The sequence below is a fragment of the Equus caballus genome, chromosome 27, assembly GCF_041296265.1.
Source record: "Equus caballus isolate H_3958 breed thoroughbred chromosome 27, TB-T2T, whole genome shotgun sequence".
Taxonomy (NCBI): Eukaryota; Metazoa; Chordata; class Mammalia; order Perissodactyla; family Equidae; genus Equus; species Equus caballus.
The window spans coordinates 20,880,637-20,906,373 of NC_091710.1; the positions used below are offsets into that span (position 1 = coordinate 20,880,637).

The following is a 25,737-nucleotide window of genomic DNA, read 5'->3' on the forward strand; positions in this document are numbered from 1 at the left end:
GAGAGACCCCTCTCCGAGGGACAGGCCACCCTCTGCTGCAGCTTCTCTGGTGTCCTGTCTCCAGTGCTCTGTAGCTAACTCAGTCCTCCTGTCTCCGATCTGTAAGGGCCGTTGCCAGAGCTGTGGCCTGATAAAAATACTGAAAAACCATTTGATTTTGGCCACAACTGCCTTCTTTTCCAGCCTCAAAGTCAGCTCTCATCGCCTGACAAATATGAGCATATTTCGGATCCGAATATATGGAATTTGGCCTCTCCTAGAATAGCTGGTCATCCCACAATTCCCTCTGCCAACCTCCTGTTCCCTCTCCTGGCATCCTTTCTCTTACTTCTTTCTCACTTTCACATGCCGTGTCTCAGCTATACACTTTCCAGTAATAACACATGCTGCTTACTGAGAGCCCTGTGATGCACCAGGGACCTCTCTCCAGTCGCACGTAACCTGCAGATTCGAAAGCTCAGCATAATTGGAAAGCTGAGGTCACATCCCTCATTACTGGTACAGCCGACTCAAGCCCAGCCTTTCTCCTACACGCGCTGCTCTTCTTTATGAGTGATCTGCAAGGTGATCAAGTCAACAGGTCAAAACAGGTTATCCTTTTCCTGGAGCACTTACATTTAAGAGCACATGCCACGGCACTGAAAAGCTCCGGCCACTTAAGGGATGGATGGCTAGTGACGGAATTTCAGGCAAGGCTGTGCAGAACAGTTCAGCAGAGCACTGGCGCAGGGCCCCCCTGTTCCATGGTCCCACTCAAGAAGGCTGGAGCTGCAAAGACCTCAGCGACCACCCATTCCTGCCCTTCACTTTACAGAGAGGTGAAAACGATTCTCCCTGAGGTTATAGAGCTGGGGAGGGGACGGGCAGGGGCCTGAGGAAGCAGCTTCCAGGCAGGGCACTTTCCATGGCAGGTGAGCCTGGTTCACCGCCCCACCCTCCCCCCAACGCTCCAACCCCGGCATTTTCTCTGTCTGGAGGGCACTGGCCCACCTGTTCAGTCCTCCCAACCTCTGTGTCCAGAGGGGCAGAGTTACTGCTGGGGATCCCCGAAGGGCCCCTCGTCTCCTCAGGGCGCGTGTTTGTTTAGAATTGTAAACACTTCTTTTCACGCTAGGGGCTTAGAGCCAGCTCATCCCGAGGGTCCCCTTTAGGTCGTTGAGACTAGGATTCTAAAGGAAGATGATTCTTCAGGTCCCATCCAAATCCCGAATTCCTGTGATTTGATGACATCAGGACTGTGAATAATCAGACTGGCCTGAAGCCAGGATGGGCAGTGCTGTTTCCATCATGCACTTCCTCCCCCTCTTTATAAAAACAGGCCCGCCCCGGCTTGGCTCCTTCGTGGCCCTGTCCACTGGGCATCCTCCCGCTGCAGAGGAACCCGCCCACCCAGGGCCACCGACCCCACCCCCTGCCTTGAAATTTAAAGGAGGCCAGAGCTGTGCAGGGAGATTGGAGCTGAGGTCCTGCAAGAGCCCCGGGCTGCAGAGAAAGCCTCTCCGAAGGAAGGAAGGAAGGAAGGAAGGAGCGCGGTAGGTTGAATTCTGTACCTCTGTGTCCACACATCTCCTCTTCTCTCTCTTAAAAGTCTCCCCGGCAAACTGAGCCTGTAAAGAAATGCCTAAGTGAGGGACCGACTTTGTAATTCAGGCAAAAAGGGTAAACTGGAATCTGCGCCCAAAGGGAGATTTCTTCCTGAGTCTGCATTGAATGGGGAGAGGCTGAAGTGTTCTGGAGGGGTGGGGGTGGTGAGGGAGGAGAGAGACTAGGAGGCAGAAGAAATGTCTTGGAGAAGAAATCTCTCATGCAGAGTAAAGGGGAAAGTGAAAAGAATTATACAGAAATGCTCTCAATAGACAATGAAAGCATCTCGTGACTAACGGGCAAGAAATGAAAAAATCAGCTGCTTTCGGGACACACGGCTGTCAGGGCCGGAGAGCCCTTGGGGGTGTCTGGCTGCCTCTCTCCCCAAATGAGCCCCTTACGGGACTGAAGCTGGGGATGGGGCAGAGAGTGACTTACGTCCAGAGCATGATCCGCTGGGTTGGAAGTACTGGGAAAGAGAAGGAGGAGAATGCTGTAGAAAGGTCTTGGACCTCCCCCCATGCCCGGCATCTCCACTGGTCAGTTTTGTCCTCTGGCTTCTTGCCCAGCGTGAGGTCCTCTTTAAGGACTTTTCAATTACAGGGGAAACTGACATCAGTGTCTTTTATTCCTAAAGCTCTCTGCAGGAGGCATAGCGGGGCTCTCTAGATTTTCACTGTTATTATCTTTGTTTTCTTATCCTCACAGTGAGGGAGGGAGGCAGGAAGGGAAGGAGGAAAACATGCTGAGCTCCCAGGTAACTAATGACAAACTCAAGTGCAAAGACGCTTATTTGGTGGCCAAGTTGGAATAATAATGGTGGTCTCCTGCAGCTGATTGATGAGAGAAAAAATTATATGTGTGTGTGGGTAGATTTGCAATCCCATGAAGAAATTCTGCAAATCCAACTGTTAAGCTGAGTTCCCTCAAAGGGACTTTCTTGCAATTCTTGCCTGTGGGCAGGAAGACTCCTCCTGCAATCTAGACACTGACTTGTCCAGAATCAATATATGACGGTCAGCATGAGCTGCCAGGTGAGTGCTTCCTGTGAGAGCAGAGCCAGACGCTGGGCACCAGCAAGGGCGCCGTGAATATTGAAATAGAAATAGTCCCATCCCACTCATCAATTTATTCAACCTAAAATGTTCTCAGAGATGCCAGCCTCGAATCTCTGGATCTTGTCAAGAGCCAATAATAGCTACCCTCTGCCCAAATGGCTCAGTCTCTGTCCAGACTCCCCCAGATCATCAGTTTACTTTGTGAGACCTCGTATCAGTCTCACAGTGTCTGTGCTGCATCGCAGGCCTGGGACGGTTCATGCCACCAGGGCGTAGCTGAGAAGAGCAGTGAGACTGTTAGTGTGTGCTCATTGAGGCAAGATTCCCAGACTGGACTCGCCTTTTATTTCCCCAGGGCCTAAGAGTCGATGATCAGTGCATTTCAAACTATTGTAACAAGCAGCCCAGCCACGTCTAGTGACCATAACCTTGCAAGGCTTTCGGAAATGAGTGGCCAGGCCCACAGAGCATTGGGGGAAACTTACTGTGCAGGTGAGGCCTGTTACTTTTCCGCCAACAGGAGTTCTTCTGGTCACAGGGTTTTATAGCAGCTTAAGGGGCCCTTTGGCTAGGATCATCATTTGGAAGGTGAAGTGCTGGCTTCAGGACTTCCAAAGCTTCCAGAGTGAACGCAGGTTATTTTGATCAGACAGCTGAAGTGGCAACATCGTTCATAGCAATGGATTGGACTTGGCTCCAGTCAAAATTCAAAATCCATGTGCTTATCTGAGACACTTAAGTGTCTGCTGGTAAGGAAAATTTTGAGTTTTTAGTTGAAATGTTCACTTTCACCTGGTTATTTGGCATGGCAGTCTCAGAATAAAATTTCTATTTTCTGTGAGTGATTTTCATCTGTTCTGATAAGATGGCTAGGTTGAACAAGTGACCAGAATATTCTGTTCATCCCTTCTTTGGGTCATTTGCTTCGCATGGAGAAAAATTCTGTCCATAGTTTTCAGGCTCTACACCTCATCCTACTTAACCAGCTTATATAACCATGCGTTGGGTCTCAAATCAAACCGGATAGAAAAGTGAGGATGAGTTAGCCTCACAGAAAGGTAGAGCGAGAGAATCTTAGAGATCATCCTCCCTGGTCCAACCCCAAGTCCAGCCACGTGGTCTTCTGATACTGGCTTAGTTGTCTACTTACATATAAGGACAGCACATTTTCTTCGTGATGTTTTGTACATCTTATATTCCACTATCCTGCCTGGGAAATAGACTTCCGTAGAAAGGGACAGAGGGACGGATAAACCTCGTGATCACCTGGAAAATAAGACCTATCACAGAAGGGAAAATGAACCAGGCACACACAGGCATTTCATAAATGGTTTTTGAAGGGATGACTCAGGCAAGTCCTGATGCTGATGATGATTACCTGGGAAATGCTAACCAGTCGTTCCTCCTATAGAACTAATACAACTGAGGGTCCTTAGCGGCTGCCCAGCACCATCTGTGCCAATGGCCATGAACCAGAGGTGACTCTTGGCCAATAGGCCCAGCCGAGGTGCCCAGGATGGCTATGTGATGCTCTTGACACATAGCACCAGTGGCTTGAAGAGCTTTGTTTGGGAATTGACCTGCAAGACCTGCTTCTACCTGGAGCCTCTGAAGTGACCACTTCAAGGTCAGGCTGAACCCAGGCACTGGGAAACTTTTGTATTACGAGCCTTTTCTGTTTATTATATAGTCACAAATATCCCATTAACTTACAACTAGGCATTAGGGAATTCACACTGAACTTCTCCCCAAAGGCCCCTACATCTTTAGAACTCTTGGGCTTTCCAAGCCACACTTCCTCCTGGGAATACCCTTGAAGAAGAAGCCTGCGCTCTGTGAATCATACTCCTTTGCCTGAAGAAAGTGTTTTTGCCCAAGAGTAAGCTGCTTGCTGCTGTTACCCTGGGCCCCAAATGGTGGGTCCATCTTGGGGATATGCTCTGTCAGGAACACCCCTTCATTGCCTGGCTAACTCCCACTTTTGTTTAATAAACAGCTTATATAGTATCCATTCCAGAAAGCCAAGCTTGACTGCCCCCCACCTCAACAAGAGGGAGAGAGATCCCCTTCCCCCACCTTCTGGCAGGACCGGTTCTTCCTCTGCACGCCCCCCTTCCGTCCCCAGTGCTGCTCACACTGTGCTGTCATTGTCTAGTTTCTTGTCTGTCCTCTTCCCAAACTATGAGGTTTTGAAGATAGAACATATGTCTCTTTATACAACGGAACCTGTCCCTGGTGCACGGTTGGTGCTCAATAAATGTCTGATGTTGTGAATACATAGAGTGAGTGAATCATCACCTGGGAATCCAGGAAGGGAGGACATTGGACTGAGCAGGGGCTGAGGGTGGAGGTGGATGGGAGGGGATCTGACAGGCCTGGGAGGATTGCCCCCAGGGAGGTTCCCAAGCCCCTTGGTTAGAGATCTTTGCAGGAGCAGTTTGATGTCAGCTGAGTTTCTTGAAGGTAGGCGACAGGGGTCTCCACGGAGAAGCTGAACCCAGTAACCTATTACGAATAACCTAAAAGAGAGACTACCAGTCGCCTTGATCTCTGCCAGCTATTGACATTTTGGCATGTTCACAGAAAAGAGAAACTTGCTTTATTTTGCCTCATTGTAGCAAGAGGCGGTGTCTGCCCCCCCCCCCCCCCCCCCCGGGCTGCAGAGAGAAAGGGAAGGTGGGTTTGTTTTTCTGGGAAGCTCCTGTTTCCTCATTTCTCCTGTGAAAGGTCTCTGGTTTTCAAACATCCTGTGGTCTGCATCAGATGGGCCTTATCAGTCATGAGGGCCTATCTTCCAGTTGGTCCCGGCAGCTAATTCCAACTTCCTTGGAGAGTCCAGAATAGCCCTGGCTTGTGTGGTGTAAATAGGCCTGGGAAAGGCAAATAAAAAAACAGATTAAAAGTAGGATGAAAGACACCACCTCATATTCAGGAAATAATGGCTCCTGTTAATACTGATCTGTGCACATAGATGAAGGGCATGAACTTGTACGTCAGTTGTAAAGGCCTGGGTTATAGGTTACCATGAGATGTCCAGGTGATCTGGGAACTGTATGGTAATAACACTTGAACATGATGAGGACCCCATAGAGCTTGGCATCCCTTCTGCTGTGGAAACTTCTAGTTATTGTTCCAGGGAGAAGCTGCAAACTTTTGTGCTCCCATTTCTGAAGGACGCGCATGACTGTGAGTACGGTTAACCCTACTGTGCACCAGCCATGGCATAGGGCCTTTACCTGCCTGTTTCTTCTCCATTTGCCGTAACGACTCAGCAAGGCGGAAATGATTAGCCAAGAGAAAAACCAGGAAACCACGCAGCCTGTAAGTGGGAGTGGGAGTTTGAAGCTGAGGCTCCACAGGCCATGCTCCTTGCATTGCAACATGCTGCTCCTCTCAAGTAGCAGCTCTGAGCACATTGAAAACCTCATAATCCAGCATCAGGACACCGTAAGGAAGAGTGGAAAGAATGTTGGGTTTTCAGTAGAAGAACTGGGGATCTGGGGTTTGAATCCTGACACCACCTTAGAAGGTGTGTCACCTTAGGGCCAAAGGCCCTTAGACTTCTATGAAGTTCAATTCTCTCATCTGTAAAAACAAGATAGTAATATCGCCTTAAATGATTCTGTGCATTCCTGGTAAGCAGTAAGTACTCAAATACCTGTTGAGTAAGTGGCATTAATCCACACACATTTCTCAGAAATATGCTATCATGTCTCTTCCACGTGAGCCCAGTAAAATGTGGACAAATTCATGTAATAATACAATGAAAGCTTCCGACCATTTTTTCCTGATTCAAGTGTGTTGAGATCTCCAGGTAGACTGAAGAATTATCGCGTATTGAATTACCTCATAGTGATGTTTACTCCAGGGAGTGGAAGGAACGAGAGGAACTAGCCTCATTCTTAACAAGACGCTTGTAGATTAACATTAGATTACAGGGTTTTGGGATTCAGACTTGGGGCTTAACATTTTGTTGTACTGACTAAAGGGCTTAGCTTTTGCCAGCTGAAGCTTGTTTTTTCTTCACAAGGATGTAAGTTTATTAGGAAAGAATTTCATTTGTTTTTATCGCAGGAGGAGGCAGGATGATGATAGGATGCAGGATGGACTTCTGTTTTCCTAGACCCATAACCCACACTGCCTTAGTTCCTCCGAATAACCAGGATTACCTGGCAGAGGGTGGAGAGTTGAGGAGATGACACTGCTCAGTGTAGATCTTCCTGAGTAGCCAGGTTCATGTCATATAACTTAGGTGCAGCTCAGATGCCTCTATTTTGCAGGTGCTTTGGGGAGCATTCTGCCCTGAGTAATTGAGTGGAGTTGGGGCTGGGGGGTGGGGGGAGTGGGAGGTGCGTTGCCAGGAGAGGATTCTATTCACTTAATTGGAATTGATCAAATTAGATAAGAAACAGACTCTTCCTCTCCTGTCCCTTCGTTATAAAGAGATCTGTTCAAGAAGAGAGAAAATGAGGTTTGGCATATAGAAAATCACCTTTTTGAGAAGTTAAAAATTGCTTATATGATGGCAGGTTTTTTTTTTTTAAAGATTGGCACCTGAGCTAACAACTGTTGCCAATCTTCTTTTTTTTCTTTCTGCTTTATTTCCCCAAATCCCCCCCCCCCACCCTGCCCCACCCCCGTAATTGCATATCTTAGCTGCAGGTTCTTCTGGTTGTGTATGGCAGTTTTTGAAAATGGTTTTTATTCTGAGAGCAGGGCCTCTATAAAAAGCAGGACCTGCCTAAATGGGGCCAGAGCTGCCAGGCTAACGGCTCCTGTCCTGAGCTCTGCCTCTGGCCCATGAAAAGGGGAGCTTTTCTGGGAGCTCATCACCCTTTCCAAGGCATGGTTCTTCCTCCCATCTCACCTCATCTCTTGTCCTGACCCTAGTGACATGCCTTTGCCATTCCAATGAGTTCTGACCGTTTCTTTTCTAATTTGTTGGTATCCATTCTGGGCCATGGTGGTTGGGGGTAGAGGGAGGGTGGTTGTTTTAAAGCCATGAGTCATTTTAGGGTATTTGTATTCCTGGAGCCTGACTCTCACTTACTCAGATTTCCAAAGCAGCTTTGCAAAGCAAGAGTAACCCAAGAATCTCCTTTACCAAAGACTCAGGTAGCAGACCTTGCACACTGTGTAAAAGTTGATAATAGTATCAATTTACTTTTGTTTTTCCCTTGAATTTCCATCCTCCTCCAGCTTGCTCATGTTTCTGACATTTTTTGCTGGCAAGAGTGGAAACTACAAGTGCTTGAGTTCTGTAGCGTCTGGGGCGATTGCACTGTATGTAGCTAGACTCAGAGAACTTGATTGATTGATTGATTGACTGCATTTGTACAGTTTCGTTATTGCAAATCACTTTACAGCACGTGGGGGAGTATTTACATAAAAGTGCCTCTACCCGCTCACTAGGGTTTCACAGTTTACACAGCACGTGCGCATTCACTGTGTATCATTTGTTCTCACAACAATGAAAATCACAGAATGGTACCCTGGAGGAAAGCTTGAGAGTCCAGCCTGCTTGATTTTGCATCCCTGGGAGCAGATTTTACATCTCAAAATATGGAAGGGCTGCGCGTTAATTGTTGTGCAGCCATTTTAATCTGTGAGCGAGTGTGTCAGTCCCTTTCCTGAAAGCAGGTTTTTCTGGGGAAGATGGAGAGGGCAGGAAAGTGGAGGGAAAGGTCATGCAAAGGGAAGTGGAAAGACACTGAGGACAACACTTCACCTCCTGTCCCAGGTCTGTCCTTGAGCTGTCCTGCTGCCATTCCAACAGCTTCACCCAGTCTGCACGCAAACAACTGTTAACTGGTGCCCATCAGTCAGCATCCCCCGTGTTACCACTGCAGAAATGAACGCTGAGTTTCTGGCTGGCGTGATCATTGATTTCTTGGCCACAATGGCACGCATCCTTGGCTCTAGAGTAATCCCCTCCCTGGTTACCAGACTATTGTTCCATTTTTTTCCCTAGAGCAGACATCATCCACGGTTGTTCAGAGGGCCAGTGAACTGAGCCACTCTGTTGCTGCAGCCAGCAGGACCCAACACGGTTTCCAGGCAGCAAGGTCAGAGATGCTCTGGAAGCCCAGGAGGCTGCCGAATGCAGACCTGCAGGCTGGGTCCCACACAAGGATGCCTGATGTCCTTGAAATCCAGGCCACGCTTTATTTGCCAAGCCATGTGTGCTATTTTTTCTAATTTGCACCGATTCTTTGTCAACTTGCTAGACTTTGTGTCTGTTGAACTCCACCCACCAGAGAGGGTGCCTTTTGCAAATCTGCAAAAATCAACTTTGTGTGCTAGGGTTGGCCTGCCAGGGCTGGAGCCTTGAGACCTTGGGGACCTCAGGCCTCTTGGCCATTCCACTGCTGCTCTCACACACTGATGCTCTCAGGGATTCAGGGACTCCAGTTTAACTAAAGTGAGACAGCCTCATGGATTTCTTTTTCCTTCCCTCTTTTCCTTCCTTGCTCCCTTTCTTCCTTGCTCCCTTTCTTCGTTCCTTCTTTCCTTCCTTCCTCTTGCTTCCTTGTTTTTTTAGTTCTTTGATTCTGGGAAACCATTAAACACAGCAAAAGGAAGAGAACATAGAAAAAAAATTACAAGTCTCTGTATTTATAAAATGAGCGTCCAAAGGATTTCTTACACTTATTCTTCAAATCTCACATCCCACCCTGGCCCCATTATGAGCACCTGGTGCTTCTCCCTTGGGTGGGAGCCTGTGGTCCACGAGGTGGAAGTCTGTTCGGCCTGGCCCCCCGGATTCCTGGCATTCACTCTGCTCTTTGTCCAGGGGCTGCCCCCAGCCCTCCACACCCACCTCTCTAACAAAGGCAAAACAAGGACACATTTTCCCTCCCTCTCCTTTCTCCCTTGTCTTCACTCTGCTGGCGGTGACTCATTTCTTTGTCATCCTCTCACCCGTTGGGCCTGTCCGGCTGCTCTCATTGCCTCTGTGCAGCGGGGAGGGAGCCGGCGCCTTGTGTGAGAGACTCTCCGGCAGTGGCTCAGCTCAAGCCCCAGGAGGGCCAGCAGAGGTGGAGGAGGACAAGGACTGATAGAGGCGAGACCGTCTCACTGTCCCGGGAGGAGACAAAGCCATGCCCCCTTCCCCCAGTGCTGATTCCCTAGTGGCAAAGGGTTTAACACGATGCAGCTGCTGGAGACTTTACACGCGTCCCCAAGGCTCACTCCTCCCCAGCTGTCCAGGGAATGCAAATGTGTTAATACTTCACTTCTCACTTTGCAATTTTCCACTATCTAGAATTGTGTTCCATTTAGGCGGACCTGGAGTTCTTGATATAAAACAGCACCTTGGCGGGCATCCAGAGAAAAGCCAAAAGCATCCCCTGGGCCTGGGGGAGCGAGTGTGTGGAAAGGGCCGGCCGCTTACTTCCTCGCCTGGCTGCTGCTTCATTCACTCACTCCTTCATTGTCTTATGCAGAATTTCTTCATAAAGTCCTCAGAGTTTAGAGCTCCCCCCAGCCTCAAGGCCTGAGATAACAAAGGGTGGGACAATCTATAAATACAGGAAAAAGGATTAACGTCAGAAAGAAAGCGGAGAACACATTTAAGAAGATCTATTTTCAAAGGTTATAAGTAATGGGATAAAATTAAGAAGGAACATTTGAGAGGGATTTTGGGAAATTTTGAGAAAGGGGAAATTTGAGGAAAGCTTAGAAAGAAAATCTGGAACAATTCCCTGTGATAGGAAGATTCCAGGCTGTGCTCCTGTGTTGGATGGCCTCAACTTGCTACTTCTTTCTTCTGGAAGTGGTCAGGAGTGACAAGCTTCCCCCTAGGAGTGAGGAAGGGCCCCCACCCTGCCCAGGAAGGGGCCTTGGGCACACCAAATTAGAACAAAGGGCCAGATCCTGCGCTTCTTTCTCACGATGGGCCGGGCAGGCAGGGGAGGCTCCCTCACCCCGGCTCCCTTTCCCTCCCGTCACCAGCAGCCCCAGCAGAATCTGTGCAGCGTACAGTTTCCCACCCCCACCCCCTATATTTTTATCCTTGCTCTGAAGGGAGCTCGGGGCCGTGGGAGGGGAAGGGCACTTCAGCAGGGGAGTTGTTTGTGAAGAAACAAAGAAGGAGCCAGAGCCGCAGCCAGGCCAGGATGGAAGTTCTGGAAGCCTCTGAACCAGCAGGGCCCTTCAGATCCTTGGGAAGAGGGGGAGGGGTGGGACCTGAAGTTGTTGTGACTGAAGGGAAATGAGTCAAGGGAAGAAATGCCCAGATTTAATTCTCGTGAACGCAGGAGTGAGTGGGCCTGCCAGACCACAAAATAACACCCTGACCAACCAACCTACTTTGGGCTGCTGAGGGCAAGACCGCTGGGAAAAGGCACATGGAAACCAGGAATTCTGGGTCCAGGAAGATCTGAGTCTAATGGCCCAAGACCAGATGCCTCCACTCCTCGCTGCGAATCTGCACCAAGCAGGGCCTGTCTATAAAAAGGAGGCAGCCGGTCCGAGGGGGAGGGGGCAGCAGGCGCGCTGGAGTCTTTCCTTTGTTGGACGAGGTGGCCTGGAAGTTGTCAGTGGAAGAGCTGGGGCAATCTGAGGTCGGCTGGCTCTGTGATGTGCCGGCAATAAGATCCCTACGGTGTCCTCAGAAAAAGTTAGACAGGGGACATTGCTGTGGCTCCATCTAGCCAACCCCAGGACAGGAATTTACTTCCAGAGAAACCAAGCCAACTCACTGTGGTCCCCGGCTGCAGCGAAGGCCAGAGATGGGCTCACCCCTCAGCCCATAGATGTCTCTGGGCAAAACCATCTTCCAGCAACCTGTGTCCGTCAGTGGATGAACGGGTCAACAAAATGTGGTCTATACAGACAGTGGAATATTATTCAGCCTTAAAAAAGAAGGAAATTCTGACACACGCTACAACATGGATAAACTTTGAGGGGATTATGCTCAGTGAAATAAGCCAGTCACAAAAGGACAAATGCTGTGTGACTCCACTTCTAGGAGGTAGCTCGAGTCGTCAAACTCACAGAGACAGAAAGTAGAAGGGCGGGTGCCAGGGCTGGGGAGCTGTGGTTTGATGGGCGTGTAGTCAAAGTTTGGGAGGACGAAAGTTTGGAGATGGAGGGCAGTGATGGCTGCAGAACCGTGTGAATGTTCTTAATGCCACTGAGCTGTACACTGAAAAATGGTTAAGATGGTAAATTTTATGCTATGTGTATTTTACCATAATAAAATATACATACAGGTGCCGGCCCAGTGGCGCAGCGGTTAAGTTCGCATGTTCAGCTTCGGAGGCCCAGGGTTCGCTGGTTTGGATCCTGGGTGCGGACATGGCACTACTTGGCAAGCCATGCTGTGGTAGGCGTCCCACATATAAAGTAGAGGAAGATGGGCACGGATGTTAGCTCAGGGCCAGTCTTCCTTAGCAAAAAGAGGAGGATTTAATCCTAAAAAAAAAAAAAGGAAGATTGGCAACAGTTGTTAGCCCAGGTGCCAATCTTTAAAAAAAAAAAAAAAGAGGAGGATTGACCACAGATATTAGCTCAAGGCTAATCTTCCTCAAAAAAAAAAAAATACATTCGATAAAAAACAAATGTCTTCTAGGTCCTTGTCGTGGCATTTCCTGCTGTGGGAGCTGATGCTGGAGGCCCCACCGTGATAAAGTTGCAGGTTCTTCAACTTTCTCGTACTCTTTAATCTCTCAGGTCACACAACTAAGCTTTTTTCCTCTCTTCTCTAGAATTTAAGGGACGCTCTGAAGAAATGAAGAACAAAATGAAGAGGGAGCTGCTGTGTGTGCTGCTGCTTTGTGGAGCACTCTTCATTTTGCCCAGCCAGGTAGGCGTGCAGTCCCCCTGTGTGTGCCCTGCCCCTCAAGGCTGTGCCACTTCTAGATGCTCCTCAGTGTAACCAGGCCCCAAGGGGGGGATGGTGTCGAGTGGAGGGGCAAAGGGACAGAGGGCCAGAGCCACCAAACACACGTATCAACCCTTTTTTTTTTGAGTAAGATTAGCCCTAAGCTAACGTTTGCCACCAATCTTCCTCCTTTTGTGCTGAGGAAGACTGGCCCTGAGCTAGCATCCATGCCCATCTTCCTGTACTTTATATCTGGCATGCCTGCCACAGCATGGCTTGCCAAGTGGTGCATACGTCCACACCTGGGATCCAAACCGGCGAACCCCGGGCCACCAAAGTGGAACATGCGAACTTAACTGCTGTGCCACCGGGCCAGCCCCTCTGGGGTATTTTTAAAGAATGTGTTTGAATTAACCCATAAAGTATTTATAAAAGACAAGGCAAGTGCTGTGAGCCGTCAATGCAGGCAAGCTGCCCTCATGCTGCTTACTGTCTAGTTGGGACGGAAGCCACACAATACACGTGGTCTCTGAAAATGCCCTGCAACAAAGGGAAGAAATGGACATTCTGCCGAGGGCCAGTTACTAGAGAGGGACTCTCTGGAGAGGTGGCATTTGATCGGCGGGTTGATGGATAGTCTTCTGCTTTGGCCACCTTTATTCTTTTTTTTTTTCAAAAGATTTTATTTTTCCTTTTTCTCCCCAAGTTCCCCCGGCACATAGTTGCCTATTTTAGTCGTGAGTCCTTCTAGTTGTGGCATGTGGGATGCTGCCTCAGCATGGCCCAATGAGCGGTGCCATGTCCGTGCCCAGGATCCGAACCAGGGAAACCCTGGGCTGCTGAAGCAGAGCGCGCGAACTTAACCACTCGGCCACGGGGCTGGCCCCTGGCCACCTTTCTTCTTAAGACACCCAGCATGCGCTGATCCTTCCTCCATCCCTGGTTTCTTTGCAGGAAACGCACACACACACGCTATTCAGAAGAGGAGCCAGATCTTACAGAGGTAAGATGAAATGGATGGCCGGAGGCTGGAGGCAGGCTCAGGGCATGGGGGCTCAGGGTGCCTCAGGCTGTCGGGGGATTTATCTTCTCCCCACGACCTGCAAACTTAAGCTGGATGAGGGTGAAATTTGCAGGGTGATTCTGTAAAGATGCCTGAGTCGCCCTTCCATCACTCACTCACCATTGCCCCAGGTAGCTGAAGCCAGCGAGCTGGGTTCTGAGGACAGGAACGGAGTCGGGCTGTCAGGGAGACCACAAGCTCAGTGGCCCAAAGTCCTGTTACAGGGATGAGAAACAGAGCCTGGGGAGATGCTGTGACTCGCCCGAGGCCGCAGTGCTGCCAGCCACAGCTGTCCTGCTCCTCTGGGGTCTTTCCCTGGGCAGTGATTCCATCCCTCTGGAGTCCGCTCGGCATCTTTGCTAACTAACATCTCTGCACCTCTGTCTCTTTTGGTTGGTAGAGTGGGGATAACGGGCACCTCCCATAAGTGGTGTGAGAAGACGCTCTGTATAAGACTGTCCAGAGCGACTCTAGAAATCTGAGGAACACGCCTGCTAGGATTCCAAGAGTAAAAATTCTAACAGCTGGATTGTCTTGACTCTGATTTCAAGAAGTCCAGGCCCAGCCACAGGTCCAAAACTACCACCTAGGGCCTCATCTCCTTCGTGACCCAGTGCCTTTGGGTCTGGGAGTCTTTGCAACTCCCTTTGAAACTGGAAGCTTCCCCAGCAAGTCACACCTTAACTCTGAGTGCCCTCGCTGTGGGACAGCACAGCGTTTCCTACGGGGTCTCCTGGCTCCAACAGACCCTCAAAAGAAACAACAGCGTTATCTACAATGAGCACAGGTTGCTTCTTTAAATAATTAAAAGTTAAAGAGTTTTTAAGGTGGCATTCTGGTTTGCAGAGAGAGAAAGGGAAAGAATGTTAATGGAAGTACTTCCACTATTTTCATTACACCACAAGCACTAAGGGAAGCGGCACATTTTCTGCATGGACTAAAATGTCAGTTTTCTTTGTTTGGGGCCAGAAATGCATTATTTCAGTGTGGTGATACTCACGTGGATCAAAAACTCTGGTAGGCAGTTATATACATGTGTATATTTTTGATGAATCAAAATGAAAAATTAGAGTATTACTCAATAAATGTATTTTGATAGATAAATTATTTCAAAACAAAGACCCATCAGAGGACAAACAATAACAAGGATCTTTGGTGACAAAGTATTAGGCATTTGTTGTCTTCCAGCTGAGAGCAAGAAAGGACTAAAGGCTGGGTTACACCGAGAGGGAGGGAGGGCTTGTCTGAGAAGGATGGTGGGGTGGCTGGGGGGTCAGTTTCGGTGAGATGCGCCCTAAAGAGGGCAGCCTGTCTTTTGTTACAGTGACCTGCAGGGATGAAAAAACACAGATGACCTACCGGCAACACGAGTCGTGGCTGCGCCCCATGCTCAGGGGCAACCGGGTTGAATACTGCTGGTGCGACAGTGGCCGGCCGCAGTGCCACTCGGTGCCCGTCAAAGGTACGCACGACTCCAGCCCAGGCTTTGGGCTTCACCACAGTCCCATGGGCCATACCCTGTCACTCACGGTCCCCCACTGTTCAAATCTTCACATGCAGATTCCCTCCCTTCTGCCTGAGGTGGGGGGGGGGGGGGGAGGTACCAGCAAAAAAGGAGCGAGGCTGTGTGACCTCAGGCAGACACCTTCAGCTGCCGAGCCTCAGTTTCCTCCTGTGAAATGAGGATAATCATAGTGCAGATTTCATGGTTTGCTGGGAGGATTTGATGAGTTAATTTTCGGAAACTGCTTAGAATAGCGCCCGACGTGTGGAGAGCGCTCTTAAAACTTTATCTCCTGTTATTCTTGGAGCTACTTGGAAAGTAATTAGCGGTTTCCTTGTTTACACTGGACAGGTTGCAGCGAACCACGGTGCTTCAATGGGGGGACGTGTTGGCAGGCTCTGTATTTCTCAGATTTTGTCTGCCAGTGCCCTGAAGGATTTGTTGGGAAACGCTGTGAAATAGGTGAGTGGTGGGGGGTGGTGTGAGAGGAACTGAAACCCCAATTATCAAATCCACCCAGAAAGGAAAGGAAGTGTATGGTGACAGGGGCACGTGTCGGGTGGACACAGGGAAGGGTCATCCAGGGGTTGGTTAGGAACCAAAGTGCCTGGCCCAGTGGGCAGAGCCTTGGGGGTGACTCTGGAGTCTGGCTCTGCCACCAGTCTGCTGGGTGACCCCAGCCCCCGCACTGACCTCTGGCGCTCCAGTCGTTTCAGCAGCCAGCTGCTCATTGGTTTGGGGTGATGACAGAGTGGATGGGAAACCCCTTTGAAAAACTAAATGAAAGGGGGATTCATATGTGAGGTGTCATGTGTCTTGCTTTCAATCAGATGCCAGTGCCACATGCTACGAGGACCAGGGTGTCACCTATAGGGGCACGTGGAGCACAGCAGAGAGTGGGTCCGAGTGTGTCAACTGGAACAGCAGTGTACTGGCCCTGAAGCCCTACAATGGGTGGAGGCCAGATGCCATCAGGCTGGGCCTTGGGAACCACAATTACTGCAGGTGAGAGGGCCTTCTCCTGACTGCTGAGGTTTTTCTCATGAGAAGCTGTTACAGTGGAGAAAAGACCTGTATCAGATCTGTCAGGGATCTCCAGAGAAAGAGAAACAAGAGGATATATGTACACACATAGCGGTTTATTTTAGGAATTAGCTCATATGATTGTGGGGGCTACAGGGAGCCCAGCAAGCTGGAAACTCAGACAAGAGTTGATGTTGCAGTCTCAAGGCAGAACATCTTCACAGCTTCTGCTCTGAAGGCCATTTACTGATTGCACGAGGCCCACCCACGTTATCAAGGACAGTCTCCTTTACTAACGTGGACTAATTGTAGACGTTAGCTACATCTGCACAGTCCCTTCACAACAACACCCAGGCTGGTGTCTGATTAAATAACTGGGCGCTATAGCCTAGCCAAGTTAACACATAAAACTAACCATCACAGTCCACCCCTTGTCCCCTTGGCACCCATACACATCTCCTTAAACCCTACTTCATCTCCAGATGAAGACAATAACTGGGTCCCACTGCCACCGAATGTGGTACAAGTATCCTGGGTACAACCCAGGGTGCACTAACTCGCCCCAGAAGAGGATGCAAAGGCCTTGGGGCTGAGAGGGAGTCTTCGCTTTTAACCTCCCCTGGCCCGCCCTGGCTGACTTTTCCAGAAACCCAGACCAAGACTCGAAGCCCTGGTGCTACGTCTTCAAGGCGGGGAAGTACAGCTCCGAGCCGTGCAGCACACCCAGCTGCTCCAAGGGTGAGTGCGGCCTCCCCACCCTCCCCTGTGGGGATGGGGCGAAGAGGCGGGAGGACGGTGCTGACAGTCTTTCTACGGCTGTGGAGACGAAGGAGCAGGCTGGTAGCTCGTCATTTTGGTTCCAGAAGGAAGAAAGTCAGGAGATTCAGGTCCTCTCCCGGGCTTGGCCTCTAACTGGCTTGAGCTAACCTCTTTACCCCTGAGCCTCAGTTTCCTCACCTACAGAGGAGAAGATGGGGCTGCATCTGTGCTTTCCAGTCCTTCTGAAGATGGATGGAGATTCTCCCTTTGTGACTGATGGGCCTATGTCTCAATCTCTCTCTCCCTTTAAAGACTTTTAATGTGAGAAAATTTCCCAGATTTAAAAAATTCTAAGTTACAAAAAAGTACTACGAGGGGCCAGCCTGGTTGCGTAGTGGTGAAGTTTGCGTAGTCCACTTCGGCAGCCCAGGATTTGCAGGTTCGAATCCTGGGCGTGGGCCTACACACCACTCATCAAGCCAGGCTGTGGCAGCACCCCACACAGAAGGACTAGAGGGACCTACAACTGGGATATACAACTATGTACTGGGACTTTGGGGAGGAAAAAAAGTGCTATGAATTCAGTGGTGCTTTCAAAATAGTTGTTATTTATTACAATAGTGTGAAAAACATGTTTTAAAGTTCTAAGTATACGTGTACAAAAATACCGTGCAATCGACCTCCAGGTAATGCTGATCTATCTGTGAATTTGAGGACTGTCGCTCTAAAGCATCCTCCCCATCCCCCAGGATCCGGTCCAGGTTAGGACTCCCTGGTCTAGATGATCTTAGAGATCCATCCAGTTGACAGAAGTTGGCGCTCCAGATGAAAGCCATTTGCCATGCCCATATAAAAGCACTTGAAGAGGGAAAGGGGAGGTTAGGATGGGACCACACCCTTCTCCCAGGTGGACTGGCTGCCTTCGACTTGTCAGGCCAGCAGCTCCACTTCAGGCCCTGCTGCAAACCTCAACTTGCCTACTTTAGCATTTAATCAGTTTTGTTTCAGTTTGAGATTTCTTTTGTTCCAGAAAAAAATGGGGACTGCTACACTGGAAGAGGATTGGCATACCGCGGCACCCACAGCCTCACCACGTCTGGTTCCTCCTGCCTCCAGTGGAATTCCATGACCCTGATAGGCAAGGTTTATACAGCGTGGATGACCAACGCCCAGGCACTGGGCCTGGGCAAGCACAATTACTGCCGGTACGGAGCACAGGGTCTCTAAGAGGTTCATGTCTGGGCAGAAGGCAGGATTAGGGCGTGGGGTGGGAAAAGAATTGATGCCTAAAGTTGTATGTAGGACCCACTGGGTTGGAAAGAATCGTGGATATCATCCAGTCCAACTTATGCATTTGCTAGAATAACACCTATTATGAAAAGCAAAGTCCACCACTTTTTCAACCCAAATCCCAAGTTAGAGGTGCTGTCCCATGGCCACTTAGTCCTCGTCTGCTGCACTCTCACGTGGCATTTTTATTCCAACAAATCCTAAGAGTTTCCTCACATCACAGCTCACAGTTCCTCCCAACATGCCCGTGAGATGAGAATGTTATGTTGCTCATAGAAAAGCGAAGTTGAAGTTGTTTTCCGATGGTGAGGTCTGTGCAGAGCCAAGTCGAGGACTCAGGGTCCTCCCGCCCTGCTCAGTGTATTTGCCTTTAGTTCGCTGAGTCTCCTCCCGCTCTTACATGGCTCGTGATGTGATTGAAAACCTTAAACTCCTTTCATCTAGGAATCCAGATGGGGATGCCAAGCCTTGGTGCCATGTGCTGAAGGACCGCAAGTTGACGTGGGAATACTGTGACATACCCCAGTGCTGTAAGGGCTGGCCCTTGGCCACCTCTCTTTTACCTAGCCTCACTTCTTGACCATTTCCTCTGCCACTTCCTGTGTCTTCACAGCTGTCTGCTTCAGATTGTGTTGCTGCCAGATTTTCAGGAAAGCCAGGCCTTGGTGGGGAGGGGGCTTCAATTACTGAATGGATGGGATGACAACACTTTTGGGCAGGTATCCACCTCCCATCCCATGCACGAGGGTGTTGGGGAGGGGAAAAAAGAAAGACGAGAACACACCGAGTTCCCTTACAGTTCAGTAGGCTGTAAACTTTTCTCTCTAGCTGACTTTATTAATGATGGTGATGACAGTAGTGGTGACTGTGAGGAGGAGGGTAGTTCAAATGTGTGGCTCCCTAGATAACAAAGGGCTCTCCCAGCCTCCCCCAGCAGTGTGGCGAGAGGTCATCTCCCTCTCTCCAGTTTACCGACTAGGAAACGATCTCTCAGAAGTCACGGGTCCTGCCCAAGCTTGCTGAGCTCTGAGAGGTAGAGGTGGGAGCCCCACATCCTCTCACTCTAAGACTTGTACTTCTGTGAACTCCCCCACCTTTCTCACAGAACCCTGTTAACACAGGGGAACTGGGTTAGTGACGGGGGTGGGAGACAGAGAGAAAATTCCAGTTGGCACATTTGCTAAAAAAATAAAACTTTAGTTTGGAAATTATCTGAGAATAGATTATTATTACTCAGTTCCTGTGAACACACAGATCAGCCAGAATGTTCCTCTGGCTGGAACAGAGTCTAACTGAGCAGGTGAGACACAAGCTACCAGCTAACTCACAGCCCAGGTCCTCAGAGAGCCACATCAGAAGCTCGCTCAAGAGCCCAGTGGGCTGGGACTGTTAGGCAAGCTTCATGAGGAAGTAGACTTCAGCCGGGCCTTGAAGGCTGGGAAGGAAGGAGAGGTGGAAAAGAAATGGGGTAGACATTCCCCGGGATGAGGTTGCAATGCTTCATTATTTCTTAAGCCAGGAGGCAGCTGCGGGAAAAAACTAGAGGTAATGAAGCATAGCAGATCCCCAGTTTGGGAGTTAGAGAGATCTAGACTAATCCAGGTGCCATGGTGACCTCGGGCGGGAATTTCACAGCCTCTCTGAAGTCCAGCACTGTGAGGGTTAAAGATAATGTGGATACAGTGGTTGGCACACACTGTGTACTCAACAAAGGAAAGCTGTGGTTTTCATGACCATGGGACTGAGAAGTGCAATAGCCTGCAGAAACTTGGGGTTTCAAGAGAAGAAGCCCAGATGGCGCTCAAGGACTTCACCTCAGGCCCACAGGTCTCATCTCCCTTCTCTGTCTTTTCTTCCCCCAGCCACCTGTGGCCTGAGACAGTACACGCAGCCTCAGTTTCGCATTAAAGGAGGACTCTACGCGGACATTGCCTCTCATCCGTGGCAGGCCGCCATCTTTGCCAAGAACAGGAAGACACCAGGAGAGAGGTTTTTGTGTGGGGGAATACTGATCAGTTCTTGCTGGCTCCTGTCTGCTGCCCACTGCTTCCAGGAGAGGTAGGGACCTAGAAGACCCTGGAGGTTGTCCTACTCCAAGGCCTTGAAACCAGGCCATTGGAGGAAACCTCACAGCAGGAAGAGCACGCTAAGTCCATTTCTCCACTAGGTTTCCTCCCCATCACCTTAAGGTGGTCTTGGGCAGAACATACCGATTGGTCCCTGGAGAGGAGGAGCAGAAGTTTGAAGTAGAAAAGTACATCGTCCATCAGGAATTTGATGATGACACTTACGACAATGACATTGGTAAGTTGTCATTATTCTCCCTGCTCCAGCTCAAACTCTAGATCGCACAACACTCACCCACACGAGTGCCGCTCCTCCTTGCAAACCCTCGCCCTCCCCTTCATCGTCCTGTCCTGAGATCCGAAGCAGCCCTTCATACTGGGCTTTTCCCTCCCTCCCTCCCCTTCCCAGCACTGCTGCAGCTGAAGTCGGATTCCATGCAGTGTGCCCAGGAGAGCGACACTGTCCGCACCGTCTGCCTCCCTGAAGCCGACCTGCAGCTGCCCGACTGGACGGAATGTGAGCTGTCTGGCTACGGCAAGCACGAGGCGAGTAAGTGGAAGGCAGTTTCAGCCCGTCCTGACAGTGCAGGACAGCAGGGGTGCAGTTGCTGACCAGACAGCAAGACGTGGTCTCGAGAGTGGTTCTAGCCCGTCCAGACCCTGTTGCTGTGTAACTGTAGGCATTGTCCGCCCTCCCTGCCTCACAGGGTCACTGTGCAGGTCAAGGAGGGTCTCAGTAGTACAAGTGCTTTGAAGAGCTTGAGATTTCAAGAAGGTTCCGATAAGAAGTGGAGTATGGTAATTAAGGGTGTGGGTTCTTGGACTCAGTAGCCGTGTAGACCTGTGTTCAAATGCTAGCTCTGCACCTTGCCAGCAGTGTGACCCTGGACATGGCTTTTTACACTGCTCCAAGCCCCAGTTCTCACTGGTAAGAGACGGATCGAACCAGCCACCTCATTAGATTATGAGGGTTAAATGAGATTAAACCAGTGGTTCTCAACTGGGGTGATTTTGCCCCCAGAACACTTTTGGCAATGTCTGGAGGCATTTTTGATTGTTAAAACTCAGGAAGGAGGTTTATACTGGCATTAAAGAGAAGCCAAGGGTGTTGTCAAACATCCACAATGCACAGGACAGCCCCTCCGCGCACCCCGCCCCCCAAGAATTATCTGGTCTAAAATGTCAATAGTGCTGCTATTGAGAAACTCTGGGTTGAATCGATAAAATTGCTGGTTTTGTAAGTCAAAACAATAAAATATTTGCAATTCCATAGGATTCAACCTAATATGTGTAGAAGCTTGATAAATGTGAGCTATTATTGGAAAATTTGGCTTTCTCCTTCCAGAACATTTACAAAGAACTTTCCCTAAAGCCATCAAGTCATCTTCCCTCCTCTGTTTCAGCCTCTCCTTTCTATTCTGAGCGGCTGAAGGAGGCGCACGTCAGACTGTACCCGGCCAGCCGCTGCACGTCGCAGTACTTGTCTAACAGGACCATCACGGACAACATGCTGTGTGCTGGGGACACACGGACTGGAGGGAACCAGGCGAACCTGCATGACGCCTGCCAGGTAAACACGAGCACCTCTCCATCCTGAGTGCTCCGGAGACTGAGAACAAGTTAGAGCCAGAATGGAGGGTTCCATCTCAGTGAGGCGCTGGGAATTCTAGACGAGGGCCTCAGAGAATAAAGCAATTGGAGAAAGATCAAAGTTACCCAAAGTTAAGAAATCTAAACTGCAGGAAATTTCCCCAGTGTCTACACAGGAAACTCCACCTGTTCAAGATTTCCTGTAAGCCCAGGCAATTAATTGACTATTGAAGTGATAGATAAATCAACACGAATTAAGAAATTCTTGACTTGTGTCAGTGCTGGTGAATTGGAGTCTGCTTTGTAGAAGGGGAGGAGGACCAGCAATTTACTGGGAAGTAGGAGAGGGGGGATTTGTGAGAAATAAGTTTCAAAAATGCACATTCCACCCCAAGACCCTGGGAAAGCAAACCATTTTAGGCTGTGTTGGCATCCTTCTCAGAGTTATCTGATAAGTATCTAAGTATCCTTATCAGTCCTTCTGTTTCATGATAGCAAGACAATGCTATCCAATCTGCAGTAGGAGGACCTAAATACAGCCCAGGCCTGTTGACGAGACATTTTCGTGCCTATGTGTGCCAGCCTCTCCACTGAGGGGCTGGGGCGAGGGGCCTTATGGAAGAAGGCAGGCCAGGATCTTGCCTGAAGCCTTTGTGGACTGTCTTCTGGAAGGTGATCCTACCAGCATTTCCCCCCTGGGTTCCTTGACAACCTTTGGCCTCTTTTGAATCGTTTCTTCAGAAACCTCAGCTGTACCACCCAGCTCAACAGTCATAAAAAGGTTGTTTGCAAAGTGGAACCATGATGTAGCTGCAAGTTTTAAGTTAAAACAAAAACAAAAAATTGTTTTGACTCAGTAAGACAATAACAGCCAACAATCACCAAGAGTTTTACTAAGTGTCATACATCGCTCTCCCATCATTTCAAGCTTTCTCCCAACTAATTCCCATCAGCATCTCATAAGGTAGATAGTCTTGTCTCTATTTTACAGATAAGAATATCAAAGCACAGTTAGCCTAAGGTCACACAGCTACCAAGTGGGGGATTAAAACCAGGGTTGAGCCCTGAAATGTCTAAGCAGGTATCTCAGTTCCACTTTACAATGTAGATAGAATCTAATTCTCTCAAGGATCAAGATCATTGAGAGCAAATTTTCCCTCTCTGAAGCAAGCACTTTGAAGAATACAGTATTAACGCTGCAATGATTAACTCTGACCCTCCCCCCGAGTCTGCATTTTTGGCAAACTAACCGGTTCTCTTTTGCAGGGTGACTCAGGAGGCCCCTTGGTGTGTATGCAGGACAACCACATGACTTTGGTTGGCATCATCAGTTGGGGCCTTGGCTGTGGGAGGAAAGATGTTCCGGGTGTATACACCAAGGTCACTAATTACCTAGCCTGGATTCAAGACAACATGCAGCCATGACCAAGAACAGCCCATTCCCTGAAATCACAGGAGACCCTACTTCTTCCACTTCAGAAGGCACCCCACGGCGGTGCTTCCTTACCCAGATTTCTCCATGAGCCATCACACAGGACAAGTGAGGGGAGAACTGGCAGAAGAGAAAGGATATATTTTCATGGGTACTTCCCCATTTGGAAGTTTTCAGGGATTCAGGTCTGATTTCAGAATGTATTCTGTCAGACCAGAACACAGATCAAGGCCAGCCCCTCCTGGATACCACCATCTAGGGCAGAAGAGAGGTAGACAAGCCCAGCCTCCAATCTGTCAACGTGAGCAGCTTTGAAATGGGACCACAAAGATGCAAGTGTGTCTTAATAGGAACAAGTGACCTGGTCCTTCGGGGAAGGATTGCATTAGAAATAGAATGTCTGTTTATAGGCCCAAGGAAGCCCAACGGGGGCCTCCTAAGAAGGGATGGGCTGGCTGGCCAGACCGTGTTCCTTAAAGCCATCCTTGCAATAGTTTGGCTTTCCCCTTTCTCCACCTTACAGCTCTTGGAAAGGAATCCTTTGTGTACAGTATAAATCTTTTCTCTTTACAGACTTTATAACAGAACAGGAGACTTGTATCATTTTCCTAACTGATAAACTAGGCTTTAGCATATTTATATCAATCCATCTTAGTTTTTATTTTTTGTTGCCACAATCCTGTATTATACTGTACTGAAATAATAAACTCAGATGTATTTTTCACACATTTCCCAACCCGGAGTGGAACAGTTGTGTTACGTATGTAGTATCCCACAGCTTGTTTGTTCACGTTTCTCATGTTCGCAGTTTTAAATCCTTTGAAATGTTTCCTTTTGTTCACTCACCATACATGGAATACTTGCTGCATACAAGGCAATGTGGTAGGTGCTCTGGACAGTAAACAAGGGGAAGGAAGGAGCTCTTGGTTTGACAGGAACATAAGGTATGAGAGAAATAACAAGGTAGAATGGAGATGGACTACAAAATGGCAAGAGAAACTCTTACTGGCATTCACTTGCAGGAGGGATTAGGGACTCAACAAAAAAATAGGATTAGGCAGGGCTTTCAAAAACGGGGCGAGATTGGGACTGGTGGAGAGGCGTGGGAAAGGCATTCTGGAGACAAGGAATATCACGGCATGAAAATATGAAGGTCCGGAGAGCAAAAAAGGCAGCGGGAGCGTGGGAAGGAATTGAGCAGTACAATTCACCTGCAGTGAAGCTCCTGAAGAACACAGGGAGCAATTGAGATTACGGGGACTTGGAATGCCAGACTGAGTTTGGACTTAATTCTGCAGGCAACTGGGAGCCAGTGAGGATTGTGCTTATAGGAAGTGATGAACTGAGCATGTCTTAGGGAAAGTAACCAAGGGATGGTGGGAGAGCAGATTAGCTAAGGAGACTGCCTGGCAGAACCACAGTAGTACAAAGGAGAAAGGAGGGGTGAGAGCTGCCTCGGCATGCCCTTGCTAACATAGCAACACCCCAATGCTTGGTTCCGACTAGAAGCTAGTATTTGGGCCATTTTTTCCCCATTCTATTTTGCTTTCCTATTCATCTGAAAGAATTAACTCCCAGACCAGTCCATACAAGTATGTTACTTAAGTAATGCTGCTTTCTGCTTCCCTTAGACTACTTTCTTAACTACTCCTGAGATGCAGCCCATATTCCTGGCTGCCGCCTGAGTTTTATCATCACTGACAGCCCAGACCCAAGAACAGATCTGATGATGCAATGCTTACTGTTGAGTATGTGCTGATGGTTTCTAGGAGAGGAGAAGAGGTGGTCGTAGTTGGCGCTCTCTCTCTCTCTCTCTCAAGAGAGGTTGTCCGAACTGCTCAGTTTAGAGGTTCTTAGAAGAGCAGTAGTTTCAACTCACAAAAGACAGACTCTTAAAGCCCAAGAGCTGGATTCAGGGGAAGAAAACCAGCTCCCCTGAGATGCTGAGGTCTCCGGGCCAGTTAACCAAATGCAGATCACAGAAACTTCAGCCACAGATTCCTTGACGCCAGACTGCTCACTTACACGTCCCTGTGCAAGTGGCAGACAGATGTGCGTCTCAGTGTTTCAGAGAAATGTCACTCGAGGAGAGCAATAAGCAAGACACCCAGCTACTGCGTCTCTGGCAGGAATTCCGCTGGTTTTGTCCCCGCCCCTTGTATGGCAAGCTTTTCTTCAGATGGTCAGGTTAATGAAATGAACTGAAGCAGCAAGGCCTCCTGGGATGGAACCCAGGGGTAAAAGGCCCCGGCATTCCTGAGCGAAGTGCTGGAAGCCAGACTGGATGAAGACAATTGCTCAGAAGAGGCCACTGACCGAGCTGCAGGGCAGTCCCAGCCCTGCAAGACAGATTCATCTGAATTGTACTAAATACCCTCAAAGAGCGACACCTCCTTGCCTAGTGCTGGTTAGGAGAGTCAGGATGAAACAGCCGGGACTCATCAGGGGAAGGAATTGGGTATCCGGGGAAATGAAACAGTATTTCCTTATTATCCCCAGCTGGTTAATGAAACAGATGCCAACTGACTGAAGAACAGGAAGG

General features: G+C 49.2%; 2 protein-coding genes across 4 annotated transcripts in view; one reads left to right on the plus strand and one right to left on the minus strand.

Moving 5' to 3' along the window:
• Positions 1 to 1,272: 1,272 nt before the first annotated feature.
• On the plus strand, positions 1,273 to 23,931 carry PLAT (plasminogen activator, tissue type). Its single transcript, XM_001489274.6, has 14 exons — positions 1,273 to 1,532; positions 12,353 to 12,450; positions 13,423 to 13,471; positions 14,856 to 14,993; positions 15,387 to 15,497; positions 15,866 to 16,040; positions 16,705 to 16,796; positions 17,848 to 18,022; positions 18,552 to 18,637; positions 19,970 to 20,165; positions 20,275 to 20,411; positions 20,583 to 20,723; positions 21,577 to 21,743; positions 23,030 to 23,931. The coding sequence occupies exons 2-14, from the start codon at positions 12,376 to 12,378 to the stop codon at positions 23,186 to 23,188; spliced, it is 1,701 nt and encodes a 566-aa protein (XP_001489324.2). The 5' UTR covers positions 1,273 to 1,532; positions 12,353 to 12,375; the 3' UTR covers positions 23,189 to 23,931.
• AP3M2 (adaptor related protein complex 3 subunit mu 2) overlaps positions 5,209 to 25,737 on the minus strand; it is a 45,106-nt gene continuing 24,577 nt past the window's right edge. For all 3 annotated transcript variants that reach the window (XM_070253373.1, XM_023630776.2, XM_070253374.1), the window contains exon 9: positions 5,209 to 5,512. In XM_070253373.1, the coding sequence (XP_070109474.1) occupies positions 5,454 to 5,512 (59 nt within the window). In that variant the 3' untranslated portion in view covers positions 5,209 to 5,453. The remainder of the gene's footprint in view (positions 5,513 to 25,737) is intronic.